Below are 8998 nucleotides of genomic sequence, written 5' to 3' on the forward strand. Positions count from 1 at the left end.
ACACAAAATGGCTTCATTCCGTGGAAGAAAACATTTATTGAAATGTATATACAATGGATTTTTATACATCAAAATAGAGAATAGAAATAAAATTAATTTGGATTGATTCCATCTTTTGTTATTACAAGATAGCAAGGAGTAAATTTATGTTGAAATTACTTGGAAGAACAATGACCATACGTTGTTGAAAATGCCGAAATATTAATATAATACATATTTATTCAATTAAAATTGATCAACGTGTGAAGATTCAATCAACTGCTTGGATAATGGGTTGCAGATTTTCTTAACAAACAGTAATACTGGATGAAAAACGCAAAATTGTAATTCAGTAGAGGAGGCAATCGGTAATATTTTGTGGATTGATATTTTTAATCGTTGGCTTCTGCGTCTCTTCCTGAGTTTCGAGATTTGTTATTGGCGACACAGCAGACCCTCAGTACCATCAAAATACTCTCCAACAGGTCAAAAACAGCAACCAGAGATATTCCAAGCCAAATTCCGATGTAACCACCAACGTAGCTGAGAACTTCAACATTCTGTGAAAACAAGAATTGAATTTAAGAATTTTAAGTTCGTTGTCCAACCTGTTATTGACCACTATTTGTGGAAAAGTAAATAAATATTAAAAACATAAAAGACTGCTGTATCAAACAAGCATTATCATCCTAAAAGTTGTCAAAATGTCCCACCTCATATTTGGGTTGGTAAACGTATTCCACCGCTTGTCTATTCATCAAAAACGTTAAGAACGATGGTTGTTTCTCTCTGAAAATAGAAGAAAGGTTGTTAAATATTTATAAAGCTGTAAAAATGAAATTATTTAAGAAATACAATGAGTATTTTTCGAAAACTGTCCCCCTTTTTTAAATGGCAGTAAGAGACGAAAAGCAAACAATTTTAAATTTTTATTTCATTTCAAATGGATAATTAATACTTACCCCTGAGTTTTAGTGATATGTTTAGTCTCGTTAAAGAGACCAGCCTGTGGAAAAATAAAAAAAAGAATTTATCTCAATTGGAGTTAATAATAAATTAACTTAAAATTCACAAATTTTGGAAGCGAAATTTGAAAATCGAAAGTTTGTACAAGATTTGACAATTTGAAACAAAATTTAATGTTTGCTCTGACACCACCTTGAAGAACACAACACGTCTAATACGACTGCCTGCGAACGACTTACAGTATGCAGGGAAAATTGTCGAGGAGAGCAGTCTTCTAGGTCCTACGGTTGAATTATGGCTCTAAGTGGTCTTACACCAATCAGTGGGCCAAGTCCTGAAACTTAATTGTCAAACCTTATTTAAGAAAGATTCTCAACCGTTCATTTTCTTTCATTCAGTATACTTACCACTGGTTTCTCTGTCTCTCGCACTTGATATCTGTACTTGATTTCACTGAAAAAACAGAAAATCCAGATTGTAATCTGAATGTCTGGCAGTTTTTAAAACAATAAAAAATTTGTTCGAAATTGGACCAAAAGGGGGATAATTAATTTATTCACTCCAATAAACAAATGGCCACCGTCGTGGGTAACACAATTTGTGTATCGTCGTCCTCTTAACAGAGTCAAGAACAGAGTTCGAAACCCATAAATGACGAGAGGAATTTTTATTGGTGTTTTTCACAGCGTGGCCTAGTTAGTCGGTCTCAGGCGAGGGCAGGCTAGTCATATTTTCCTTATATCGACTGCATTATTACTGTTTTCAGAGCCTAATAAAGACAGAAAATGTCTCGAGGACTCCTTATTCGAGAAGAACCTTATTAAATATTGTAAAGCGTGATGAAGAAGGTTCCTAACTCTTAAACCTAGACGTGGTCGTCCATCAGCGTCACAAGAAGTAATTCAAAGTATGAGGAGTAAAACTTCTTTCTGGTTTGAATTTGAAGGACCCAATACATTGAGAGGTAGTGAACGTTCCATCGGAAATTGTGAAGATAGCTGTAAAGAAAAAACTTTTTGGTTGCTCAGCGGAAAGTAATTGTGGACACGTGGAGATTTGGTCTTCAATTGCTTGGTGAAAATTTTAGCTTTGCGTTATTTTTAAAAATTAAGTACTATGCACGCCCTTACCCCAGTGACCAAATTTCTAATTAATTTTATAGTGTCTAAAAAAGTTCGCATATATAATTTTAAATTTTAAATTATTAATTTTTAAAGGTGGGAAAATAATTGATAGCAATCACCCTGTATTTTAGACATTGGTATCGAAGTGGATTATGTTAAGATGCAACCATCTAATGTGTTAACTTATCTATATATCATATCGGAAATATGCAAATGAGTTCAACTGTTTTCAAGATTTTGCTATCTTAAAGAGACGCAGACAACTCCTAATAAATTCTACCTTCTTTGGTGATTCTATTAAAGAAGATTGGGAGGGCAGTCCTACTCGAACTTTTCAAATTCTTTATGAGATTTTGCCAAAATCCTTCATCAGTAGCACGTTGGCCATCATTAAGTCAGATTTTAGTGAAATCAGAGGAAAATTGTTGTTTAAGATTTTTGGAGAATCAGAACTTGGTTCTCAAAAGATCTTAAAGATCTCGGTTAGTTTTTAGGATGAAAAGGATGTACCTGAAATGTGAGGCTAATCAGCTGACAGAGTTCTTCAGGGAATTGTTTAGAATAGTACTAAATGCTAGATGACAAGCACAATAACTTCAGCATGGTTATCAGAAGAAAGTTGGAAGATTGCTTCATCTAGGAGTAGAAATAAAGTCCAGATTCGTCCACCTCTATATTGAGTAAAGCTAAATTTTTCGGTGATAATAAATCAATAGTAGAAGAGGATTATGAAAACAAATAATGAATCTAAAATCAATATGTGCTTAAACCAATTTTTATCTTTTTAATTAAATATTTTGAAAAGAGTACAAGGTACAAATTTTTGGTCATTGAATTAATTAATAAAAATTTATATCGGCTACAAATTAAATAAATGAATATTTACTTGCATGCTGGGCGACATCTTTGTAAACATAATTCTTTTTTCTCGTCCGTGATTTTGCACAAATGAGACCCTAAATGAGTGGAAGAGCAGATTACAACCTTGCTAGACATTCAATTGCATATTTGAACCGAGCTGAATTTTTGCGATGGATAAGACGCCATCGTCCAAGAAGATAATCGAAGATTCAGGAACTTGACAGGCACATAACTGATGGGTGGATCCATGAAAAAAGATCGACAATAAATTTTTTCTTCAATGTACAATTTCAATGTTTTCCACTAAGAGTGGCCAATTAACGGGATACTAAATGGCATCTGGCCCATCCAAAGTTTAAGCCTGGTTCAAACTGTAAAAAGAATTTATAAATGAAACTTATAGCGATAGTATTTCATCAGCTCTTTCAAACCACATTTACCATTTCCGTGGAAATCTGTGTAGGGGAAGTACAATGGATGGAATTTGCAAAATCTGGCCTTGATACCTTCGATGTGACAAGAATAGTAACACTCCTGAAAGATGAATAAAAATTGAATTATGAGAAGATTTGACCTATTGACCAACTGCTTTCACTTAATTGGCAGTTTTAAATAATGGCGGTATGGTAATGGATGATTAGATACCTTTGTGGTCAAAGGTCCAGAACCTCCATTTGCTTCCCACTCAGCGACGTAATCAGTGCAGTTTGTCTGATAAGGGGGTGGCAACAGCTTTTCATGTATCTGAAAAAAGGTAAAATTGGTAAAAAGTTTAAAAAGGTGAAGAAGTCAAAAATCTGAAGTAAAATATCAATTCCACTTACGGTCCTGATTACAACACGATACACTTTTCCTGGGTGAATCAATTGTCCATCTGTGAAAGGCTCTGGATATGAGAATGGGGAATGCACTTGAAGAAAACCTCCAATTTTCCACTCGGGAAAAAAATATTCGTCTTCGTAAAAGTCCACCTTCAAAAGCAGAAATATCTGCTCATCTGGAAGAATAAAATAGGGTTCAGCAACTGTAGTAGGCCCACTCACTAGTCCCAGTCCCAAAAGCCCATGTTTCTTTAGAATGACTCATTCAAAATTCGAATCAACGAATAACGTTGCAACCGATTACTTTAATTTTGTTTCTCTTGCTAGAATTACTCAATCCAATCTACAAAACAATTATACATACCTTCTTTGAAAAGCATGGTGAGTTTTTTTAGCGGGCCCTTCTTTTTTCTGAAAAATAGGGTCGTACACTTCTGAGATCCTGTACTATAGGGGGAAATCACCATCTTCTCGCTTGTGTATTCACTGGAATTAAAATGAATCATTTTAAAGAATTAGATTTTTTATAATACTTATATTAAGTCGATCTTTGAAGCTCAAAAAATTTTAAGGTGGACTTCGAATTTAAAACCTTAAGCTTTGGAAGTGGATAAAAGTGAAGTTTCATATTAGGGCACCCGAAAACCAATAAAATTGCATGCTAACGCTGGTCGAATTGCCTGTTTCTCTGGATGAAAACCCTATTTTCCGGGAGGGAAACCATGCTATCCACATTGATGTGATCTTTGATAATTGTGAAAGGTATATTCCATAATAATATCCAGAAGGATTTTGAGCACAGCTCTGGTCCCACATGTCTCAGAGGTGGTGCAGTGCTGGGATGCCGTTCAGCTGACGAGGGCATCCTTTGGGCTGGTTCAGAACCCAGTATTCGATGCCCTGATTTCTCTTGAAGATATTTGAGCTAGCTCTGTGGTAAACAAATTGAGAATGTACGTGCAAATGTTCGGCATTTGCTCTATTAAAGTGGAAGGTCAGGGGAAAGTTGGTGACCATCAATATTGGGGTTAAAAGAAGGAGATTATAAGATTAAGTGCTGAGCACTTAATATTAATCTTAAGATAGGTGAGTAGAGCACCATCTCAATGCCTAATGTATTGATTGGGGTCTGCCATAGGGAATATGAGTTGTTGGTTTCTGTTACAGGCGTTTCTGGATGCATATTTTGGAGATGCCATCTTGGTGATGGAACAGTTCTGTATCTAGATCAGATTTTAGCGATATTGAAGGATTTATGATAATAATCAGTCGGCATAAATACTCACATGCAAGATACTCGCTGTCCTACGCTATTAATGTAAGAGCAAGAAAAGATGATGCTTTCAGCTCCATGGCCTAATTCTTTTGACTCTTCATAGCTAAGGCTATAATCCCACATTCGAGGGAACTGCAATAAATGAAGATTTTCTTATCATAAATTTCTTATACCCGATTTAAAATGATTGTACAATTGATTAATAAGAAAATAAAGAAAACACAAATTAGACATATTTATTTACAAATAATCACACTACAGTTCTTTTTAAGAAAACCCCCAAAAAAGAAAGATATTATAACCTATATTACTTGGTACCATGCATGGATTGCAGAACGTTGAGGGTCTTCGTAAGTGATGGACCATGAATTAACCTAACTGTTCTATTTTGAGTGGGGCCTAGAAGCAGGAGGGAAGTTACAGAGGAACTGCCCCAGATGTGGGAACAATATTTCATGGATCTTGTCTAGAAATCTGAGGGTCATCGAAAAATGAGAGAATTTAGAACTGAGTTTTAGAAGGATTGAAAATAACTAAGTTATCATTGCCACACTGGTAAGTGACCAGGAGATCAGCATTTACGTATTTGGTTGTGGATATTCGAGAAGTTGAAGCTGTTTGTGCAGGGCAAAGTTTTAAGGACTTCTGCTTAATGGAAGAAGGTCATTAATATACAAGAGGAAAGGAGTGGGAGAAAGAACTGAACCTTGGGGGAACCAGCATTAGTGTGGAAGTCAGAAGACAGACAGCCGTTTACATCACACGGATGAGCGATCAGGGGGAAAACTGGAAACCCAATTACAAAAACAGTTGGCAAACCATAAGATGAAAGTTTATTTAGAAGACATTTATGCCCAATACGATCAAAAGCCTTTGAAATATCAAGAGCAACTCCTTGAGCTTCACTAAACTTTTCCATTAAATTTGTAAAGATATATCATCGGTGGATTGAAACTTACAGAATCCATGCTGGCGATCATTAATCAGATTGGAGGTTTCTATACTGTTTTGGAGCTGGTGGATAATGGATTTCTCCATTACTTTAGAAAGAGTAGAAGTAAGTTCGATGGGAGAGATTTTTCAGGCTTTTTAGGAACGAACTGGTTGGATATGACCAATTTTTCCAAGCAGAAGGAAAATCATCAGTTGAAGAAGAAGAACTAACACTAACATCGGAAGATTTAAAACAGTAATCCAGCTAAGGAAAAGAAGAAGAAAAGAAATGTCGCAGATCATTCCATTTTACATTCTTGTTGCCAAACAACACTACATTGAGAATGGCCATGAAAGAAAGGCTCCATTAGAAAAGAGGCCATCGCTAAGTTGTGATCTGAGGTGCCTAGAGGATCACTCACCTCAATCGTGTTGTTGGAAGAGGATTAGAGAGATTTTAAGCCAAGAAAGATCAAGAAAGAAATGAATCTTACACCGAATAATTAGGACAACTGAGATGAGCAGTGGTTGAATTGATCTATAATTGGGATTCTGTCAGATGATGCTTGTAAATAAATCAAATAAATTAAATGGAACAAATGATTGAGATAAGAACAAAGATAGAATTAGATAGAATGATATGAATTATCCGGTTTATGAAACATTTTATATTAATGATTTCAGGAGATTCTTACCATTAGATTTCGGGTGCCAAACGGACAGAAATACGGTTTGCTATCACAAAATGCTGACACATTTCTAATTGGGACACATCTTTCAGGAAACATTTTACAGTATGCCACTCTGCGAATTCTGAAACAAAATAAAATTTTAGATATGTAAAATTATAAATTTATACAGTTTAATTATTACTATAGATCAGTGGCGTAACTGTAAATATCTAAAAGGACCACTTCCTGAGGAACTCAAAATTGGATATTTCCAAGTCCATTTGAAGTGAAGAACTTCGTTTGTAGAGTGAGATCCCTCATTGGAGGGTTTTGGTGTACGATAATTACACCACCGATATAAATCAAATAAAACAAATCGAAATGTATTTATATATTTAAACTTACGGGTTTTTATTGCAAAATGTAATAGCTGGAAGCTCCAGTTCTTTGTAAGATCCGAAGTTTGTCTCCTGGTAACATGGATATTTGAAATATATGACGAAGAACGAGTATGTTTGATAAATGAATCCAACTAGACATCCGAGAAGAATCAAAGTTCTGATCACTTTACGAAATAAACTTTTGGTGGACACTATTTCTGGTAGACCTGTGATCAAGGACTTCTGAAAAATACGTGAGGAGTATTCGCGGACAGGTCCCATCTCTTTGACTCACCACTAGAAATACATGGAAGGTTATCTCTGCAAAGAATTAAGGAAGTCATATTTAAAAGATTCTACATTCGATCTTTAACAAATATTAAAATATTTATCAACATATATATATATATATATTTGTAAATGGAATTAGGATAAAACATTTAAAAAACTCTATTTTCTACATTGGTCGTCCAATGCAGAAAGTAGAGTCCCTCATGGATCAGTATCTGAGCCACTTTTATTGTCTTCCTTAATGACATTGATGAAGAAGTGCAGGTGAATTTGTTAAAATTTATTGATGACTTCAAGGCAGAAGAGCCATCCGGGAGAACCAAATCGTCGTTTAGAAGCACCCGAGAACCAAATGATCTACCTATGAGTATTATGTCAATAAACCGTGTGTTCTCTGGTCGGGTTGCCTTTTTTTCCTGACGAAGAACTCGAGTTTCCGTGGGGGAAAGGAAACAACCTTACTACCTCGCCTGAGATCGACTAAGTCGGCCATGGAGTGAAAAAAGCCCATGAAAGTTCCTCACGTCATTGACGGGATTCGAACTCTCGCCTTCCCATAATGGTAGTTCATTTATAATATTATGTTCAGATCTGGAGGTCAGCCCTTGAGTGATAAGTTGACCGAATCCGAGAAGAGATCCAGGGAATCTGGGACCCCAGAATTTGTAGGGAAACGGTGTGCTCTTTTGAATCCTTGTGTAGAATTCTCTGTGCGGGGAAAGTTCATGGAAAGATTGATAACATGATGCAGAAAATACATTTCTGACAGATTTTAGAAAAGTTCAAAACCTTACTGGAATTCCCTAGGAAATGGTGCTCTATGGCTGAGGGCCAATGCTCCAAACTGCAGAATTAAGAACAATCGCTTAGTTTATTTGTACCCCAGATAAGTATTTAAAAGAATTCAAATAATAACAATAGTGTATAATGAACAAATGCCCTTTCTTTGTCCACTGCTATATTTTTTGTGACACGGTGGATTATCGTGCTAACAGGGCCGGTCCTAGTTTTTAGGGAACCCGAATGCGAAGACTAATGTTGAGGAAAAATACAGAAAAGATGATTTTTACTTGCGATGGTAATGGTACAGTAGGCGGCTTTGTTTATGCCTTCATCTATGACAACCAGTAGAGCAGGTCACAGAATGGTAAGAGGCGTCTCCGTAGCCAGGTGGGAAGGAGCAAGCAGTGCGTAGTATACGCTTCTTGATTAGACCGGGGTTCGAGTCCGTCAGCGCCAAAAACGGAGGATGCGGAAAGGTCAGGGAATGACCACCGCATATCCCAGAACAATATGGCCTTAGTTGCTAATGCTCCTAAAAACCTAATAACAAACAAACAAACAAGAATGGTAAGATGTACACTTGATATAGATGTAGGAAAGGAAAGAAAAAAACTGACTCGAGTAAATAATACAAAGGTCTTTGAGATAACAGAGGAGGAGAAAAAGCAGTATGTACTTGAACTTAAGAATAAGTTTGAGCTTCTGCAGACTGCTCAGGACCAAGATATCGAGAAGGAATGCAACAACTTTCTGAAAGTGATAAAGCCCAAGAAATCTATAGGGAAAAAGAAATCCAAAGAAGAAAAAATTAATCAAGAAATACTTGTCATGATGAACCAAAGACGACAAATGAAGAGCAAGAAAAACACTGACAGGGAGAAAATTGAGTATACTGAGTTATGCAAAGCCATTA

At 36.0% G+C, this 8998-nt stretch overlaps 1 protein-coding gene across 1 annotated transcript; it reads right to left on the reverse strand.

Annotated features, from left to right (window-relative positions):
- Positions 1-334: 334 nt before the first annotated feature.
- LOC150076815 (FMRFamide-activated amiloride-sensitive sodium channel-like) lies at positions 335-7293 on the reverse strand. The gene is made up of 12 exons (XM_090385688.1): positions 7037-7293; positions 6656-6773; positions 5038-5159; positions 4116-4237; positions 3755-3927; positions 3576-3674; positions 3371-3464; positions 2956-3025; positions 1353-1398; positions 942-985; positions 693-768; positions 335-539 (listed from the first exon to the last, which is right to left on the reverse strand). Exons 1-12 carry the CDS (start codon positions 7291-7293, stop codon positions 372-374), a joined length of 1389 nt encoding a protein of 462 aa, XP_090241814.1. The 3' UTR covers positions 335-371.
- Between the last annotated feature and the right edge of the window lie 1705 nt (positions 7294-8998).

The sequence above is a fragment of the Mastigoproctus giganteus genome, chromosome 12 (genome assembly GCF_048544385.1).
Source record: "Mastigoproctus giganteus isolate SK-2022 chromosome 12, ASM4854438v1, whole genome shotgun sequence".
Taxonomy (NCBI): domain Eukaryota; kingdom Metazoa; phylum Arthropoda; class Arachnida; order Uropygi; family Thelyphonidae; genus Mastigoproctus; species Mastigoproctus giganteus.